The 20,622-nt window shown below is 49.7% G+C and overlaps 1 protein-coding gene across 10 annotated transcripts in view; it reads right to left on the reverse strand.

Moving 5' to 3' along the window:
• Positions 1-2,432: 2,432 nt before the first annotated feature.
• Positions 2,433-20,622, reverse strand: part of FMNL3 (formin like 3) — a 122,576-nt gene continuing 104,386 nt past the window's right edge. For 6 of the 10 annotated variants that reach the window (XR_012799944.1, XR_012799947.1, XR_012799943.1 and 3 more), the window contains 16 exons: positions 19,068-19,169; positions 17,870-18,134; positions 17,173-17,241; positions 16,922-17,046; positions 16,177-16,379; positions 14,794-15,028; positions 11,776-11,844; positions 11,516-11,596; positions 11,064-11,193; positions 10,200-10,360; positions 9,269-9,370; positions 7,691-7,783; positions 5,433-5,559; positions 5,057-5,183; positions 4,016-4,058; positions 2,433-3,076 (listed from right to left, as the gene is read on the reverse strand). Coding sequence is in view for 4 of the 10 variants with exons in the window: in XM_075591194.1 (XP_075447309.1) it covers positions 5,092-5,183; positions 5,433-5,559; positions 7,691-7,783; positions 9,269-9,370; positions 10,200-10,360; positions 11,064-11,193; positions 11,516-11,596; positions 11,776-11,844; positions 14,794-15,028; positions 16,177-16,379; positions 16,922-17,046; positions 17,173-17,241; positions 17,870-18,134; positions 19,068-19,169 (1,854 nt within the window). In the remaining 6 variants the exon portion in view is untranslated. The remainder of the gene's footprint in view (positions 3,077-4,015; positions 4,059-5,056; positions 5,184-5,432; positions 5,560-7,690; positions 7,784-9,268; positions 9,371-10,199; positions 10,361-11,063; positions 11,194-11,515; positions 11,597-11,775; positions 11,845-14,793; positions 15,029-16,176; positions 16,380-16,921; positions 17,047-17,172; positions 17,242-17,869; positions 18,135-19,067; positions 19,170-20,622) is intronic. The other 4 variants (XM_075591197.1, XM_075591195.1, XM_075591196.1 and 1 more) reach the window with 3 other exon arrangements.

The raw sequence follows: 20,622 nt of genomic DNA on the forward strand, positions 1-20,622 counted from the left end.
CCAATTACTAATATCTCTCAACACAAGAAGGGCTGTATGTATATATACACACACACCCCCTGTGGCACTGGAGGAGATTAGTAATATTTGCCTTATCATTTGTTTACATTTTTTAAGGGGGTTAAATGACATGGTAATACAGCACACCAGGCTGCTGACAGGGATAAGGCCCGTTCTAGTACTCATTTTAACCAATGAATAAGTGAACTACTTGGAATTGGCACACTTCAGCTGGCCAGACAGGACCTTTGCATGGCTTTGCTGCCAGAGGGGTAAGCAATGCATTGTAGAGCAGACACGTGGCAGTGAAAAGGTTAAGAAACACAAACACTTTCAAGACTTTCACAAAGCTGGGAGATCCCTACAACTTTCCTGCAGTAATAGTCCTGATATTGCTCAGCTGCGCTATGCGCAGAACAAACAAAGAATGGCGTCAAGATATGGGGAGGAATCTTTGGCTTTGACCTCCTGTTGGAAGTCAGACCCCCCAAATAAGCTGCTCAGGAACAGGCACTTAAAGCAGCAAAAGGTTTCGCATCCTCCACACAATGCAGTACAAGCCCCTCCGACACCAAGAGACAGCAGTGCCAGCCACTCATAGAAAAGGAGCACAGCAGCCAGCCCTGTCACAGACACTGTGATTCACAGCTGCCCTCTAAAACCTTTAAAGCTGCAGTTCAGTCAATATCCTGCATGTGTGTTTTTTTTAATAAATCAGTTCTGTAGTAAGAAAAAATACTTTTAGCATTTTCTGTTTTTAAAAAAACAACTTTGAAAGACCAATTTTCTTGTATTCTATTTTAACAGCCATTTGCTAAGGCACGGCCCCTTCATGTCCTGTCACAAGCCCTGGCACACCCCTTTGTCAGCCCTGCCCTCCCTCTAGCACACGTCAGTGCAGGAATGCTCATGAATATTCATGAGCTTCCACTGAGAGACAGAAGCAAATAAAAACATATGCCAGCTCTAATTATGTCACCAAATTTCGACCTATCAATACATGGAGAACGAATTGACCGGCAGCTATGCAGTTCTTTAGGTAATTAGAGATTGCACACATGAAGCTATTGAAGTAAAAAAATAAATTAAAAAAAAAAAAAAAAAAGACTGAACTGCAGCTTTAATGTGGAGCAACACCGTACTGTACTGTACCCCTCTCAGTCCCGTTTTAAACAGGGTGCGCCAATGTCATTAAGCTACAGAGTCGAAAATGACAATGTAGTTGGCACTACAGCTATGAAGAACGGGAGAACGGTTCCCTGATTCAGGAATGTGTTGATCAGGGCATATTTAGGAAAAAAATGAATTACCATCTGCAATGTGAATGCTAACACGGCAGCATCGGCGTGATATGCGATGACCCCGTTAGTTCGCGGATTGCCTGAATTAATGCTGCCACATGTCAACATTTTCATCCAAAAATCCCAGGCTCAGCGCAAACATATTTTCTGAATTGCAGAGGGTCAAGCCAAGTTAAAAAGCGATAAAAATATATACATATATATATATATATTTTTTTTTCTGTATGGGATTGGGGGGGATAACTGTTATAAAACATTGGGGTGTGCAAGGTGGGTCCTTACAAAATCTAGACATAAAGAAGGTATCAAGACCCATGATTAGGGTTACTGAGCAGGAAAGCCGCACGCACTGTGGGCTTCTTTTCGTTGCCAGTTAGAAGGTTCCATTGAATACAAACGAGCCACAGATGTCCTGCGCAGCCGGGACTGACTGCAAGAGGCAGATACAAAGGGCAGAACTTCAAGGCATCTGGAGTTAATCATTAACAGATAGCGTTGTGTACTTCAGTATGTGTCTTGATTTCCTTTTAACCAGCAGCCATGGGAGAAGCCGAGCTTCTAAACCTGCCTCCTCTGGTCTTGTCAGGATACCAATGGTGAACCAGCAAATTAAAGGGTGTTTAAAAAAAATAAAAAAAGGTGTCCAATAGGATTAAATCCTGGGCTCCGTGTGCATAAACAGTGCCTGCCCACACTGTGCATACATCATAAAAGAATTGGTAGCATACCCCAAAATAAATAAGTATATAATCATAACTTTATGGAGGGCAATAAAATGTTGGTGGTGGCATGCCCTAAATAAAGTGAGGATTATGGCATTAGCTTTGCGGTGCGCTGCCAGTTTTGTTACTTCTATCGTTTTTTCTTTCAACTTTCTGCAAATATTTGACACATTTGGCCAATTCTTTGTCATTTTTCTGCTCTACCAACACAATTGTTTAAACCCAGGGGTCCTCAACTCCAGTCCTCAAGCCCCCCCCCCCCCCCCAACAGGTCAGGTTTTCAGGATATCCCAGCTTCAGCACAGGTGGCTCAATCAGTCACTGCTTCAGCACAGGTGGCTCAGAGAGCCTCTGATTGAGCCACCTGTGCTGAAGCTGGGATATCCTAAAAACCTGACCTGTTTGGGGTGGGGGGGGGGCTTGAGGACTGGAGTTGAGAGCCCCTGGTTTAAGGTGGCAGGTGATGACTGCTGTTCTCCTTTTGTTAATCCCTTCACAGGCACAAGGCCCCTCATCCAAAGAAGGGATTAACCTGTGCATTGCTGGCCCCGTCCGCAGCAACCGACTTTCCATCTCCATCTTACTGCATATCATCGCGTTAGAGTTCAATCCACCTACCTGCATATACATCTTTAAACACATACAAGGCACTTATTTTCCCTTCTTCTCTGTTTGCAACTAATGCCGCCCAGAGCAGCCGATAAGTATTGTTTGGGCGAAGAAGGTTACACAACTATTTACACATTTAACAGTAAAACATTTAAAAAAAATATATAAATAGTAAAAAGGAAAAAAAAAAAAAAATAGTTCTGTAATACTGTAGAATTAAGGCACTTTTCTAAAGTGTCCCGGCTTCTTCATTTCCCTTCAAACGTGGCATGGAGCGAGGAGTGCACACAGAGCCACTAAGTCCTTCCTTGTGATGCAGCGCCGTGGGACGATACAAAAAAGGCAGCAATGCCTGGCATGGTCTCGAGTCCCATGTGTGCTATGTCCGCCGCCAGGCGTTCCGCAGCACTGCGTCCGCACGTCTGAAAGGCTGGTTACGGAGGTCTAAAGAGAGGAAGCAAGGGGAGGCGTCAGTGAGAGCAGGGACCCGTGATGAGCAGGAAGCTCTGCGGCAGAAGCAGCGGTGGCGGCGTTGCACGATCCAGCATGAAAGAGAAAAGGCAGCCGCCTACTTACCATCCATCAGTGGAAACCGCATTCAGAGGTTATGTGCCTGCTGCCCCTGACCTAGCCCTTTGTGTCATTTAGGTTGTGTAACTCAAACCTCATCTAAGTTATCATTGATACCACTGTGTTGACCACCCACCTGGGTGTAAGTACTACTGGCATCTAAGATGAGCTAATAAAATCACCTGTAATGGGACCTTTCTCTACTTTTGGCCATGTACTGTAAGTCAGAACTAAAAGCACAGTTTGAGCCCGTTCTGTGCCAAATAGGGATGCACTAAATTGTTCTGCAAGCCCGTTTGGCAGCAGAGGGGTGTCATATGGCTCTAGCAGAGAGCAGGGACCAAGCTGGTATATGTCAAATAATGGCTCCAACTCCATCTGTTGCTCCATCAATGTAATGGGGAGCACGGTGCTTCAATAACATGGTCAGAAAGATATCTGCCTACTATTGCAGTGCAAAGACAAACATCTCATCCTCCGAGCTGCTCTGCGCTTTTCTATCGTATAACCCTTTGCTGCCGGAGGGGCCAGCAAAGCATTGCAAAGGGTTATGGGAAGGAGACGTATTACTTGTGAAAGAAGCTCCCTTGCAGATGCTTGGCAAGGTCTGCGTGTGGAACAATAGCTGGAAGCAGTGTGTGTGAGTGTGCGTGTGAGTGTGCGCATGTGTGTGTGAGTGTGTGTGTGGGTGTGTGCATGCGTGTTGAAAAAGCAAAGGCTTGTAATGAGAAAGCAGGCCATCTTTTTAAGCAGAAGCAGCATAGCCTGCATAAGCCAGGTTACATTTACATCTGTTTCTGGACAGTTTCTTACCCTCTGCAAGAGAAGGGAAACTAGAGATGAATCGTCCTTCGTGCTAATGGAGAGATAAAATGAAAATGTATATATATATGTATAAATAAATAGAGATATCTTTCAAGAGGAGCCCATGTGTCCGTCCAGACAACATTTGATAAACACTCAAACAAGAAGCCAAATGAAAGTGGTAAAGGAGGATCATGTTTGCAGGCACATGTCTCTGCATCCAGAGAAGTCACTGTCACAGCAAGATTACAGGTAGGAAAGTAGGCCCGCTGATTGTCATGCTTCGTTCAGCAGCTCACAATGATACATGCGGTCTCCTGCGGTTAACGGGTTAAACAGCAGGAATACGGAACAGGCAATATTTCGCAGGGGGAGACGGCTTTTTGCGATTGCACAGCCCTGGTGCTTCCAGAATGTATTATTTTGGACACCCATACATACCATGCCACCCAAAGTAATTCAAGAACTTCCTGCTTTCCATAAAGGAAGCAAAGCTTTGTACGACTTCCTAATAAACCCGATATCAAGGGCTCATTAGAAAAGGAGATGTACATCTCGCTGCACTGTTCCTGGTAACATATTTGTTTTACATTTCATTTAAATAAGGCACCTCATCAATTTCCCAGGAATGTTATTTATTCATCTTGCCATTTTAATTCAAGGATGATATTCTAATAGGCCTTTTAATGTGACAACAGGTGTACAAAAAACAAATAGCCCTCACCCCTTTGAATCAGTTGTGCTTCAGAAAGAATATATATATGTATATTTATATATACTCAGACAAGATATATGTATCTATAATACATATTACACATGTGTAGTTACACATACACATGCTTTAAGTTATAAAGACATACACGGAGACACGAGTGTATCATGCAATTCAAGGCACATTCCAGTGAAGAGATATTAGTAAACCACAAATGCAACGTTAATCTGGAGGGCAAGTCTCTCCTGGGGACCTGGGCATGCATGAGAGCCTGTCTATAGCTGAGGAAGGAGGATCATTGCATGCATAGGGAGGAGGTATCGGCAGAGGGTATGTACCTTTCCATACTTATTTTTTTTTTATGGCATTGGGCTTAACAGTTTGAATCCTCAAAGAGGGATGTATCACAGAAGAACCGAGAGCCTCGCTTGGCTGTTCTGGCTGTGAAGGGGACACTCTTCAGGACTGCGGCCATCGAAGGGGGGAAAACAAAGAGAGATACACACACAATCAAATAAAGGAACCCAAAATCTCTCTTCTCAGGAAAGCAGTGTCGCTCGCAGAACAAAGGAGCTTCGGGGCTCTTTAGTGCCGGCACTGAAAATGATTGGGCGATGGGAAGGCGTACATCTGCATGGAAGGGCAGTGAGGCCTGGGAGAGAATTTGCAGATAATCAGTGGCCTGGTTGAAAAAAAAAAAACCCAGAAACCCACCTGTGATGATGTCCTCAATGGTCCCATCCTTTCCCTCGTACACGGGGCGGTGATCTTTCGCCTGCCGCCGGCGCAGCTCTGCAATCAGATCCTGCTGTTGGTGTCGTTTGATTCTCTGCATCGGGGCCTGGGGAGAAACAAGAAGGTGTGTGTGAGCGAAAGCGGAGAGGTAGTGCAGCACTCGAATAGGACAGGTGGCAGCGACAAAACTATGGCCGCCGCTTCCGGATCCTCGGTCGCTGACGATTCCACGCTGGAATCCCCACCGCCGGCCGCTTTAATGCAAGGGTTTTAGCGGTTAGGGGGTTAACTGAAGGGTTTTCACAGTAGGGTATGGGGTTCATTTATGGGTTTTAGTGGTTAGGGGAGGGAGTTTTAGGGTAGGGGATTTACTTACCTAACCAGTGCGAAGCGGGCGGTGGCGGAAGCAGCTTCCAGCGGCCGAGTCGCTAAGAAGCAAGCGCTGGCGGCTATTTGGTTCGCAACGAAATGGCCATGACCAAATGTCCTAGACTGGTGCAGCACTACTCACTACTCACTAGCCAGCGCATATTTCATACACAATATTATTGCATGAGGTTGTGGCGGAACTCGCTGTCTTCTTTGCTATGGCGACCCGACATGCAGAAAGGTGGTGAGAATGAGACACACACTCTGCACCCTCGCTATGGCGACCCGACACATGCAGAAAGGTGGTGCGTGCGGCTGAGAATGAGACACACACTCGGCACCCTCGCTATGGCGACCCGACACATGCAGAAAGGTGGTGCGCGCGGTTGAGAATGAGACACACACTCGGCACCCTCGCTATGGCGACCCGACACATGCAGAAAGGTGGTGCGCGCGGCTGAGAATGAGACACACACTCGGCACCCTCGCTATGGCGACCCGACACATGCAGAAAGGTGGTGCGCGCGGTTGAGAATGAGACACACACTCGGCACCCTCGCTATGGCGACCCGACGCCGATTTTTCCCTTAAAGGTTTTGAAATCGTGACAGAGGCCATCGGTGAGAAAGTAACAGTTAGGGACTGGCAGCTGGAAGGTAGAGGAGGGAGCAGGCAGGAAGGGAGCTGCCAGGTGAGCAGAGAAAGGAGAGAATGAGAGAAAGAGAAGGATAAGAAAAGAAAAGTACAGTAAGCAGGAGAATAAAAACCAGGAACTAAAGTGGAGGGCAGCTTGGAATACAGGGTCAAGGCAGCCAAGTGTTAATATAAACACGATGAAAAGCAAGGGTTAAGCTTAGTTACATTGTCTTAAAACCCTGACCATCCTGGAGACGTTACACTGGAACGAGGGTAGGATGCACAACAGAAGTCACTGGACCAAGACTCCAGGGGTGGGGCAGCAAGCCCAACTTCATTAATAGAACAGAAACCCTTAAGCAAGCTGGAGGTCGTAAAGGACACCACCAGTAACACTGCACCACACTTCCCAAGCTGAGCATGTGTACCATCTCTATAACTGTGGCCACCTACAATTAAACTCAAGTAGCCAGATGAAGTAGAAGATGAGTTCACTGCTCATGGAAATACAAGCCTTACAGGGCCTCATTTTAACACAGGATGAATTCTGGGAAGGCACAGGGACCCCTTCAAATGTAAAGCCTGGCCAAGTGTATGGACAATAGGACTTTGAACTGTTTCATGCCATATAGGGGTTTTAATGCATTGGCAAACAAGTGTAAAGGTTAGATAGTTCAAGGAATTTAGAGGGTTACTGTAATACGTTTATGTGCTTATATTATTTACTATTAGGGTACAGGCGGTCCTCGCTTATCGCCAACATCTGCCCCACAAACCGCCGTCGGATTGCGGGTGCATGTTAAACCACGGCGGTGAGCATATCAAATAATGTGTCCTGCAGACTGCATTATGCGGCGTCAGATAAGCCGTTCGCCGGATAACGCACCGTCGGATAGCGAGGACTAACTATATATGGAATTCAGTCTTATTTGTTTTTATTGTATTGCTCCCAGTATTTTCTCCCCTTCTAATAACGTTAGCTCCCACATTCTCATCCCAATTTGCTCTGGATCGCTTGTTCTTGGGGTATTGCTCCTGCTTCCCTTTGTGTTGGGTTGCCTGTGCTCGTCCCCACGACTGGACGTGAAGGACCATGGATGAGGTAAATGGGGTGACCACATCACACTCTCTTATTTCCCAACACACCACCACCATAGTTGAACCTAAGGCTCTTTATACTAACATAATTGCACCTAGACATGGAACAGATCAACATAAGACATAGGCAATACCTTCGGGTCCAGCTTCTTTGCCTCCTGAGCCAGCATCTTCTCACGCAGAACCTCCTCCTGCTTCTTGCGCATCTCATTCTCCTGCTCAGCATCCTGAGTGCAAAGAGTGACACCTTGTTCAGAGAGCTGTGTCTGAAGCAGACAGCACACCCAGACTCCTGGCTATTTCCTAAATACTGTGCGATCTGAGGCTGAGTCCATGCTCCCTGCTTGCTCGCTGAGGCTCAGGGAAAGCGGGTGCTTTCCCTGGCCTTGCGGTTGCTTACCGCACGCGCCGTCAGCGGGCGGGCCAGGGGGCGGGCGCGTCACTGGCCGGGGGCGGGCCAGTGACGTCACAGAGCTGGTTCGCCCTCATTGGGCGAACCGCTCACGTGACCGGCCTGTCTCGCCGGCAAGCGGGGGAATTTTAAATTCCCCTAAGACCTGTGCTTCCGCAAGAGCGCGGAAGCGCAGGTGAGCCCCTACTATAGCCGCTCTAATTGCGGCTGTAGGGGCTCAGTGCTGAACGGGAGCGCGCTTCCGCCAGCAAGCACGTAACATGGCCGAGGCCTAAGGATCTAAATGATTGCTGCAGTCTTTCGTAGCAAAACCAACAATATTCTCTTGAGCTGGATCATGGTAATGACATAACACACAGCATTGATGTGTTGCACATATGTATATAAAACGATGTACCTGATGCTACATATAGCATGACAAAGGAGGAAGCACTTAAAAATAAGCCACAGGAAGTTGATGCTGCACAGTCAGTCAGTCCTTTTCATATACAGTTTTATGAAGTGTATACAGCACTCAAATTCAGGCACAAAGTGACCAAACACCTGACGTGGTTTTTTTTTTATATAGCTTTGCGATATGAAATATTGAAAACAGATAGAAGGCTACCTCCAATGTGCAGCAGTGGCGGTTTATGGCTGGATGGCACTACTTTCCCGTTTCATGTTTCCAAGAATATTTAATATACAACATTAACAGTATAGCTTAAGTCCTTTGTGTCCAGAGGGCCGCAGATAACTTTGAGGACATTAGACATTCATAGGTGGAATTATAGTGCACAGAGCTTCCAAAAGCTCACATGTCTCTTAAAATACATTGAAGCAGCCCATGGGAACAAAGACTTGGATTACAATTTACAGAACCCTACTAGGGCGGGGTCACCATCCCAAAAACGCAAGAGCAGGAAGGGCAGGTCCAGAACAATTCCTGTGCCTAGAATACTCTGAATTAACCCACATCCATCAATATTGCCGTCATTCCCCAGCAGAGAAGGTGGGAGCAGCGCAGAGATCTGCATACATCTTCAGTTTCCCTGCTTCCCCAAAGGCTGCAGCCTGTTCTTACTGCTGTTGCACTAGCAGGACAAACAGCATGTTACGTCTTTTCAATGGCAGGTGGCCGCACCCTGGCTAAGAAATGCTTCCTGCTGGAACAATCGCAGGAAAGGCTCTGTCTTCTGAGTTCTCCAAACAGCCACACAGCCCCTAAACACACGGCCCCTTCCACAGGTGCAGCTGCCTGTGAAGCCTCCCCCACTGAAACGCTCGGGCTACGGCTGGAGGAACCCTTTGGTTTCTGTACCTTGTAGGATCTGATGAAACGCGCGAACACTGGGAAGAAAACAGAGGGCGGTGTTGTCTTTGGGCTTTCTCCAAAGTAATGCACCACAGCTGCGTACGCTTCCTGCAGAGGAGAAAGAGAGGCGATAGAAATACCCACTCACTCCTGAGCGCACATGTTACATCACACAGGGGGAAACAGGCCCGACTCTCCTGAAGGAAGGAAAAGAAGGGGAGGGGGGGAAGGTGACAATAACTACAGAGGCGTACGAGGGCCGAGATTGTCATTCAATCTCAGAGATGCTTGGGAACAAGAGCACAGGACTACATTAAGACACAATCCAAAAAAAACCCCATAATAATAATCATGTTCTTGTATAGCGCTGCTAGTTTTACGCAGCGCGTTACAGAGACATTTTGCAGGCATAGGTCCTAACCCCGTGGAGCTTACAATCTATGTTTTTGGTGCCTGGGGCACAGGGAGATAAAGTGACTTGCCCAAGGTCACAAGGAGCCGACACCGGGAATGGAACCAGGCTCCCCTGCTTCAAACTCAGCGTCAGTCAGTGTCTTTACTCACTGAGCCACTCCTCCTCCCAAAATGAGGAATAAGCATGTGTCTGGCAAGAAAAAGCAGCGGTACATTAAAAAAAGGCCTCCATATAAGCTTATGCTGAAAGAATATTTGCATTTGTAATAGTCGGGAACGTAGCATCCTACTTTAAAAAGGATTGCTAGATAATGAAGCTGCAGGTCATTATTGGTGCCCCCTCCGCCCCCTCCAACGATTTAAACCTGCCTCCAGGTTTTTTCTTACCTCTGCAGTCTAAGCCAATAATGACTTCGTTACTGACGAGTAACTATGTAAGTTAGTATGGCCTTTCTTGCTCGTGTGCCCGAAGGCTTTTCTTGCCCTCCAGTGATTTGAGAGCAGCCTCCTGGCGTTTTCCTACCTGTGCAGTTTTGGAGTCCTTCTGAATCTTGTCCAGTTTCCCCTCATTCGTGCTCACAAAGTTCCTCAGGGTGCTGTTGTCGTGGAGGCTGCTCTCCTTCCGGACCAGGTCCATGCCTTTGCCCAGCTCCTTCACATCCAATAGGACGTTTTCTAAAGACACTGTACAAAGTGCAGAAACACCATGAATTCATGTGTACGCCACCGGGAGCAGGCCGAGCTTCGCAGCATTTGCTTACATGCTCGGTGTTTTTCCACGTTTTTATTCTTTGCTCACTTTCCGTTGTGTATTTTGTATTTTATGTTCCAATGACTTGGGAGCACCAATCGCAGTTTTTAGCATTTCTACCTCAAAATGTTGCTATGCCGTACTACAGTATTATTACACGGGTCTGATCAGTCTTGTAAGTAAGGCATAACTTAAGCCAGGGGTGCGCAAGATTTTTCTGGGGGAGCACGGCAGCTGCAGAGGCCCCGAGCTCTTACCCACGGCATTTAAATGAAGTGCCGGGGGATTGCGTGAGGCCTCTGCAGTGTCCCCTACCTTGTCCTCGGCGACGCGTCGCCATGATAACACGGCGTCAAATTTGCGCACAAAGTTTGCATACCCCTGACAAGCTGTAGGCCAAGAGTGGCCAACTCCAGTCCTCAAGGACCACAAACAGGTCAGGTTTTAAGGACATCCCTACTTCAGCACAAGCAGCTCAATCAGTGGTTCCGTCAACGACTGAGCCACCTGTGCTGAATCAGGGATATCCTTAAAACCTGACCTGTTGGTGGTCCTTGAGGACTGCAGTTGTCCGTCCCTGCTGTAGGCTAATGGCTTAGACGAGCCAGATCTAAAGGTTCAGGCAGTTGGACTCACCTGCTGCTGCCTTCTCCACAAAGTGAAGCTCATTCCAGAACGTGGCCACTTCGGGGTATTTCTCCTTGGCAATCAGCGCAATATAGTTTAAGAGTGTCAATTTCCGGTCTGTGGACTTAGTGTCCTGGAGCTGAACAGGAAAGCAGATTACCATTGTTAAGGGGAAAACGACAGCGCCCTTAGAAACATATACAACTGATGTGCAACCATTGTGCTGGTCTCAACACCACAACAGATCTCTCTGTAGGTGCCTTTCAGAAGATTGGGTGAGCTCCTAAAAGCTCGTGCATATCAATGTCTTCTATGCTGAAGGCATTCCAGAGCCAAGCATAACGATGAGAGATGCAAGTCCCCCCCCCCCCAGCAGACTGAGGATACCAAACCATTATTGGATTGGATTACAAAATCACAAATGTACACACAACAGCAAAGCTGGGAACAGTCAATCTTACCAGGTCCAAACTCTGCAATTTGAAGCCGTAGACGGATCCTCTTTTGCTGCTGTTCATGTAGTTGCCCAGAGCGAGGATAATCTGGGAAGAGAAATGCTAAGGTTCATCTCTCGTGTTGCACCACGTATGTCCAAGTCTTACCACGGCAGTCTCAAAAACTCCACCTTGCCCAACAGATTGAGGCTTAAATTGTTATCCTGAATCGGATCCCTTTAATCTCACACTACCTGTGTGTCCCTTTCTCCAGCCATACCACGTACCTCCAGCATTTGCCTCAGTTTTGGAGAAGATTTTACAGATGCAGAAGCTGCAATCACTGCATTGAGTTGCTGGGAAGAGATGTGAAGCAGAGCGTGAGAGACCGTAACACTATACACCCAGGTTATGAACACTTTCTCCTCTCCCCTTCTCCCCCCGTCGGTGGCTCCGTATGTCCGAGTGTGTGTCAGTGTGCATCTGTGTGTGACACACACACACTGTCCTCCCCCAATCCCCTAATACATGGTCCACAATTGAGAGTAAGGACAGGCAGAGTCCTGGAAGGCTCCATCTCGCTCCCTCCTCACATCTACCCGCTCTCAATTCCCCCTCTCTCCCCCGCAAGCCACGTTTAGTGGCGCAGTCCTGACTGTCACCGCCACGGCTGGTAACAGCGCGCCCTGTCCTGCTTTGCAGTTGCGCTAGCAAAGCACGCTGGGAGCACTGTTGCTGGTCGTGGCAGTGACTGACATGTAAAGTCAGCGCTGCAGCACAGGTGCCAGGGGCACAATGTCGCCACCCGGGCTAGTGTTATACAGCAGGGTTATTTGACAGAGAAGTATTATAGTCCAATATATCAGCGCCTCCAGCTGCAGGGAGACAAGACATGGGCAGAAATGGCCCAATAAAGCCTCTTCACATACGGGGATATGACAACAGCTAATAGTTTATTCTTTCACTCCACTTATTTCGGCTTAAAGAGGCCGATATTCCTGAGTGTGTCCTTCCCAATGTAGGCTGACAGAGAAGAGACCTACGGAGTATGCTCATTTCAGTGACTGTATATTTGGTGCATATTCACATAAAATGTAACGGCGTTGTGGATACAGATCACCATGTTTTTACGTCCATTCAGTGTTGGGTGGGCGGGAGGGGGTCTAGCACTGCTCATGAAGGAATTTACTTTACCAAAAACACAAGGATATATCCTCAGAGTGGATGAGGTACGGCCGGGGGGGGGGGGGGGGGGCTGCCAGTGGAAGGCCGGGGGGGCTGCCAGTGGAAGGCCGGGGAGGGGGGGGGGGCTGCCAGTGGGAGGCCAGGGGGGCTGCTAGTGGAAGGCCAGGGGGGGGGGATGGGGCTGCCAGTGGAAGGCCGGGGAGGGGGGGGGGGGCTGCCAGTGGAAGGCCGGGGGGGGGGCTGCCAGTGGAAGGCATGGGGGAGGGGGCTGCCAGTGGAAGGCCGGGGGGGGGGCTGCCAGTGGAAGGCCGGGGGGGGGGGGGGATGGGGCTGCCAGTGGAAGGCCGGGGAGGGGGGGGGCTGCCAGTGGAAGGCCGGGGGGGGGGGGCTGCCAGTGGAAGGCATGGGGGGCTGCCAGTGGAAGGCCAGGGGAGGGGCTGCCAGTGGAAGGCCGGGGGGGCTGCCAGTGGAAGGCCGGGGGGGGGGAGGCTGCCAGTGGAAGGCCGGGGGGGAGGGGGAGAGGGGCTGCTAGTGGAAGGCATGGGGGGGGCAGCTAGTGGAAGGCATGGGGGGGGGGCTGCTAGTGGAAGGCCCGGGGGGGGCTGCCAGTGGAAGGCCAGGGGGGCTGCCAGTGGAAGGCCAGGGGGGGGGGCTGCCAGTGGAAGGCCGGGGGGGGAGGGCTGCCAGTGGAAGGCAGGGGGGGGGGCTGCCAGTGGAAGGCAGGGGGGGGGGGTGCCAGTGGAAGGCCGGGGGGGGGGGGGGGCTGCCAGTGGGAGGCCGGGGGGGGATGCCAGTGGAAGGCCGGTGGGGGGCTGCCAGTGGAAGGTCGGGAGGGGGGGGGGCGATGCCAGTGGAAGGCCAAGGGGGGGCTGCCAGTGGAAGGTCGGGGGGGCTGCCAGTGGAAGGTCGGGGGGGCTGCCAGTGGAAGGCATGGGGGGCTGCCAGTGGAAGGCCGGGGGGGTTGCCAGTGGAAGGCCAGGGGAGGGGGCTGCCAGTGGAAGGCCGGGGGGGGGGGGGGGGGCTGCCAGTGGAAGGCCGGGGGGGGGAGGGGCTGCCAGTGGAAGGCCGGGGGGGGGGCTGCCAGTGGAAGGCCGGGGGGGGGGGCTGCCAGTGGAAGGCCGGGGGGGGGGCTGCCAGTGGAAGGCCGGGGGGGGGGGGGCTGCCAGTGGAAGGTCGGGGGGGCTGCAAGTGGAAGACCGGGGGGGTGGGGGAGCTGCCAGAGGAAGGCCGGGGGGGCTGCCAGAGGAAGGCCGGGGGGGCTGCCAGTGGAAGGCCGGGGGGGGCTGCAAGTGGAAGGCCGGGGGGGTGGGGGGGGCTGCCAGTGGAAGGCCAGGGTGGGGGGGAGCTGCCAGTGGAAGGCCGGGGGGAGGGCTGCCAGTGGAAGGCCGGGGGGGCTGCCAGTGGATGGCCGGGGGGGTTGCCAGTGAGAGGCCGGGGGGGCTGCCAGTGGGAGGCCGGGGGGGCTGCCAGTGGAAGGCCGGGGGGGCCGCCAGTGGAAGGCAGGGGGGGGGCTCCCAGTGGAAGGCCGGGGGGGGCTGCCAGTGGAAGGCCAGGGGGGTTGCCAGTGGAAGGCCGGGGGGGCTGCCAGTGGAAGGCCGGGGGGGCTGCCAGTTGAAGGCCGGGGGGGCTGCCAGTGGAAGGCCGGGGGGGGTTGCCAGTGGAAAGGCCGGGGGGGGGGGGGGGGGTTGCCAGTGGAAGGCCGGGGGGGGCTGCCAGTGGAAGGCCAGGGGGGTTGCCAGTGGAAGGCCGGGGGGGGGGGGGGCTGCCAGTGGAAGGCCGGGGGGGCTGCCAGTGGAAGGCCGGGGGGGCTGCCAGTTGAAGGCCGGGGGGGCTGCCAGTGGAAGGCCGGGGGGGCTGCCAGTGGAAGGCCGGGGGGGGGGGGCTGCCAGTGGAAGGCCGGGGGGGCTGCCAGTGGAAGGCCGGGGGGGCTGCCAGTGGAAGGCCGGGGGGGCTGCTAGTGGAAGGCATGGGGGGGGGCTGCCAGTGGAAGGCATGGGGGGGCTGCCAGTGGAAGGCCAGGGAGGGGGCTGCCAGTGGAAGGCCGGGGGGGGGGGGGGTGCCAGTGGAAGGCTGGAGGGGGGGGGGGGTGCCAGTGGAAGGCCGGGCTGTTTCTCTCATACCGGGGTGAGCAGTTGCAGGTTCTCATTGAAGTTGCCCAGGAAGGTCATGATAGACATGCGCTGAGACAGGCGCTCCACTTTACTGAAATACATCATGAAGCGGTCCTCGTCAGTCAGGTCTTCCAGAGGCTTGCGCTCCCTCTCGTACTGCCGCAGAAGCTTCACCTCCGCCTCCGTGGGCAGGAAACGCACTAGGCACTCCACAAAGTCCACGGGCAACGTCCGCAAGTCAAACCTACAGCGAGGGGACAGGGCGGGCACTTAATCACAGGGACCAAAGTCACAGGGGGAGATGCATCAGCGCAAGGAAAAGTGGGGTTTGGCGCAAGCTGCTCCTTTTGTGGCTCACCAGTGCATCGTTTGTTACGCTGAAGCGTTTATACCACCTCAGACTTGTGTGATTTTAGGAACAAATAAAAGGTAAAAAAAAAAAAAAAAAAATGCAGTGAGATTGGTACAGAATTTGATGAAGCTATTATAATATGCGCAGCGGGGAGCATCTGCTACTGACCAACGACGGGTCAGAAATCGCGCAAAGTGCCTTGATAAATTAATGCAAATTGCTCCAAACTTGCCCTGAATCATCTCCCTATTGACTCAGAAGAGCCAGGGAGACATCAAAGTGAGGAGCAGCGGGACCAGGTCATGGTGACAGACGGAGCATCTATGTATGAGGCACCTCTGATGGCAGGAATATCGTGTCTACGAGATGTGCGGAATGGAGCATTGTGATTGGATAATCGCAAAGCCCCCATAGTCCTTATAGAAAAGTGTTCATAGTAAAAACAATACTAATAAAAGAAATAGTTTTTAAGTACGGCCCACAGCTTGCAAACACTATGTATGGCAGAAAATGACATTCACAGTGAATCCCTGCCCTGAAGAGCTTTGTAGGGACAGTGTTATAAAAGAGATATGCTCCATGAAATATGTGGCTGTCCCATCCACAACGGGTGACTGAGACACAGAGTTTTACAAGTGACCCATGCTCCATCGAGTCTGTCCCTTCCAGTGCGGAGATATAGATAGATATGATATAGATATGATATACAGTATTTATGTCCTTTATTACGCTGCAGCCCAGCAACACAAAGTAATGCCTGTGCTACAGTACGTGTCATAATAGCCGGCGGCACAATCATAATATTGAGGCGCCCTGGGGGCAGGAAGAAGGGGGAGCCAGTAAACTTTCTGTCCCAATTTGCAGCCAATATCTTCATGGCACAACAATCGTTAACATCACCTTCTTATCTCTCTATGCCCGATCTTTGACAGTACTCTCTCTATAGGACCCGCAGTAAACCTGTTTTCTGTATTATCCTGCACACTGCGGCGTAACTTGCTATGCATGCGGCTATATGAACGATAGTGTAGAAGGCCTACGTTTGGATGGCTTTGCAGATCTCCTCTGTGGCCCGTCCTGCTTTGCGCAGCGTGATGGCGAGGTTCTTGGCTCGGTTTGCCTCCAGGAGAGTCACTTTGCTGACAGATTTCTGGGAAGTTTTGCTCTTGGAGCAGGTCACGTCTACAGCAGCGCCTTGCGCTTTGGTCTTGAATAGCTCTTCAAACTTATCCATATCCAAATCCTGCAGCATAGATAAAGAGGAAACCCTGACACATTGTGCATTCTGCATACACATCAACAACCCATGCCAGACACACAAAGATAGAGATGTCACATACTGTACATGCAACACATGCATGTGTCACATACACCCCATGTCACATACACACACAAGCATGGGATGGATGCACAAACACACTGTACAACCTATGACACACTGGTCCAGGTTTGCTAAACAATATTCTGCATTAGACACCTTCCTGCGATGGAAGATACCCTATTTAAATGGACTTAAATGGACTTTAGGTTGCCTTCCAACGCAGGAATGTGCACTTATAGCAGAATACTGCTTAGCAAACGTATCCCACAATCTGTATTCACAACACATTCTAATAACACACCATATGCAGTTGCACACGTGCACACATACGTCACCAATACCCAGAATCACAAATGTAATAGCATAATTACTCTGCACACCAGTACACGCACATACAGTCCAGACAAGGTACCACGAATACATGCACAGTCCTGCCAATCATAACGCTTCTCAGCCCTCTTCACCTGCAAGATCCTCTCATCGTCAAGATCACTGAACACAGTCCCACTGATCTGATTGGGCTTCAATGCCGTCCAATTAAACACTGGCAGGCGAAACTTCGTTTTAATCGGCTTCTTAATTCGGATTGCTGAAGTAGAGAGACATAATGGATAAATAATGTGTGCGCACACCAGTCGTGTGGGCTAGCAAAAGCTGATGGTACAACCCTGCATGCCGTGTCCCAGAATCCCCCTCAGGAAAAGCAGCGTTTTACCTGATAAGCCCAATGTGAGGATAACGGACGGTGAGGAGGAAGGCAGAGGAGGTGGAGGAGGGCACCTATCTATTAATGGGGAAAAAAAATACAAATAAACATATATACACACATACACACACGCGGTTCAAAACACTGCCTTTGAAGCATTTGACCATGGTTCAATCCCAGTTCTCCATGTGACCTTGGGCTAAGGCACCAATATTAGATTGCAAGCTATGTGTGCCTTAAATTATATGCATAGTGCTACATACACTGTCAATGCCCTATATAAAAAAAACTCTCAATTATCTATGGATGTGTGTGATAGATATATATACATATATATCCATGCATGGTTATATATTTAGAAACTGTATAATATATACTATATATATATATATTATGACATGGTATGTGTGTATGTGTATGTATATATATTATTATATTAGTGTGTGTGTGTGTGTATACACACACACACACACACACACACACACACACACACACACACACACACACACACACACACACACACACACACACACACACACACACACACACACACACACACACACACACACACTTTATACCCCCCGTAGATGGCCAGCATTGTAAGATACTGTATCTGCACGCTCCCTGCTAAAGGGACCAGGAAAGCACTGCAGAGCACCACCCACCTGTGCAGCACTAAGAGTGGCACTGCCAGACAGTGTCTTACCTGGCATGGGGGGAGGAGGTGGTGGGGGTGGGGGAGGAGGAGGCGGGGGTGGAGCAGGAGCAGGGGCTGCTGGGATATCTGCAGCCAAGCAGATCTCTGCGCTAGGGGCCGACATAGGCAGAAGGACGGTCCCAGCGGGGCCTTGTTTGTGTAGTTGGAGGGCGCTCGCCTGCCCGAGCTGGCGGAGGTGCTGGAACGCCTCCTCCTTCTCCTTTATGATCTTTCGCAACGTGTGAACCTGATGGTTCGTGTTTTCATAGGTTTCCTGAGGAAGGAGCGAGAGGGTCAAACCTGGCCTTTAACCTGTCCAAGCTGGGCAACAGTCTGCAGTTTAAGACTAAAAAGAGACACAGCCCCTGCAAGCAAATAATAATGTAGACATACTGTATATAGGTGTGTCTCTCTCTCTAGGGTTGAGTCAATAAATGCCACCTTTTTTGCATATAGGAGAGCCTGTCCTGTTTTCCCTTTTTTGTATCTTTTTGGACAGTATGCTCCCTTCCCTTTACCTTTATTTTATATTCTGTTTTGTGCGCGCGCTGTGTCTGGATATATATATCTCAATTATATATCTCAATGGGAGTGCTACTGGGTAGTTACCTAATGTATACAACAGAAGTCTAAGCTCCCCGCCCCACTTTAATTGGCAGGTCCAGGTATATACCTGTGAATGACCAGACTATTGAGAAACTTCTTCCTCCAGTAGAGCGGTAATGAGAACAGGTGCAGGCCGTGTAGGACCGGCAGCAAAGGGTTAACCATGCCGTGGTTGCGGGCTTATAATGCTTTAGCCGAAGGATTGACTAATGACCCTTACTTATGAGAAGAACAGATGAGTATTTAACCTAATATTTTTGTCATGTTGGATGTAGCACTGAGGCTTCTTAGTCTTATGTTGTATGCATTCTATGGCTCAGAAGTCCGACGCTTTCATTATTGATGGAATACACCAGCCATAGCTCTCGCAACGCTCCTACTTGCTGTGTAAAAAGAGATACCGCTCTTATCTTTTTCTTCCCAATAATGGACCTATATATATTTTTGAATCCACGTCTCAGCAGATCTTGACGCCTGTGTGTGGGGAATCAGACATTCCAACCACTACACACCCAGAAAGTTATACCCTTGTCTGCATGGAAACTACATGACCAAGAAAATTCATTCTGGATGGTCTGCCACCCCGAGCATTCAGCCTCACCCTGACGGCCACCAGTTCCTTCTCCTGATGCAAGAGGGTCGTCTCTAGGTCTGCTACCCGCATCATGTTCTCATTCTCCATGTCAAGCAGCTTTTCTGTCATCTGGGGGAAGACGCGAGAGATTATCCTCATTCACCAAACCCTGCTGCATCGAAGAAAAGTTCACCAAAATATTTCTCATAATGCAACCTCGGTCTTCCCCAACCCCCGAGGAAGTCAAAACACAAATCAAAACCGAAAGGGATTCTGGGCGTTTTTACTGCCTTACTATAAAAAAAATACCCTCCAAAACTACCGTATATTCCCGAAGGGGAACTCTCACATAACATGTTCTCTCACTTTCAGATGTCTATCGTGCATGACAACTATTCTCCTCCAAATCCCATGACAACTAGGCTGTGCCCAAAAATACAAAGTCAACAATATTGTATTTTTCCTTCCCGATCTGCAAACGCATTGCTCTCCGATGTACTCCAATGTACTACTGCCCAGCGGTGCAGTCTTCAGAAGCCCTTGTCTGCATACACAGGGAGAGATGGATTGATAGGACAGGCCAACGCTCCCTTAACAATGCATTAACTTTTGTACAAGTGAATACAAGTGGATGGATTGGTAACTGTGTGTTACCTCATGTTCACACTACTAAATAAGGGGATTTTTTTTTAAAAATCCCCTTATAAAGCCTAAAGCTCTACTTATCTACAAACACTGAAGATGGAACGAGCTCATACAATCAAAATGCTAAATATAGTAATTGTGCCAGTGTTACGGTGAAAGCTTTTTCTTCGAGCACACAACACGTAGGACAGAAAGCTGCACCAACTGCAATGATGAGGAGACGAGGGCAGAGTTGTAAAGCAGCAATGGGAAAGGTATCCATGTTTAATATATCCTACACTGATCTTATAATAACATTCTACTGAAATAGATACTTACAAGAGGCTTTCACAATGGCGAATGGGACCGGTGCGGAAAAGAGAAAGTAACAATAAACAGAACTGGTGTTTTGTACCATAGCCCTGAGTAAGCTATTTGCAAGTTATCCAGCATGATATCCTGGGGGTTTCATTAACTTCAGAGAAGCCACAAAACCATACCTTTAGCATGGCATTCAGCACCCCCTATTACTCCTGCATACAAAAAAAGTCTTTGAAGTGAGAAAAGCTGATTTCAGATCCCTGCCACCTTCAGGAAGTTATTTTATTAGAGTGAGCCTAAAGCACCAAAAGATTGCTTATACGCTACTTCTGTACACAGTTAGCGTACCCGTTCATTGTACCGTACTGTATACACTGGCGACACACTTTATTCGAGCTCGGCTAGTCCCACGAATTCGGGTATACCCGGGTGTATTGAGGTTTGTGACTGTTTTCTGCCCGAGTGCATTGAGGTATTTTCCAGGCAGGGATTGAAGCATTTTATTCCCGCTGGCTGCAATACTGCACAGTATATATATATATATACTGCATTACAATTCATGAATTTATGCCATCTGGTAGACACGCGAAGCATTGCAGCCTATTAAATCCTAATCATTATCATTTAACAGATCAGC

This window comes from Ascaphus truei, chromosome 3 (genome assembly GCF_040206685.1).
Source record: "Ascaphus truei isolate aAscTru1 chromosome 3, aAscTru1.hap1, whole genome shotgun sequence".
Classification (NCBI taxonomy): domain Eukaryota; kingdom Metazoa; phylum Chordata; class Amphibia; order Anura; family Ascaphidae; genus Ascaphus; species Ascaphus truei.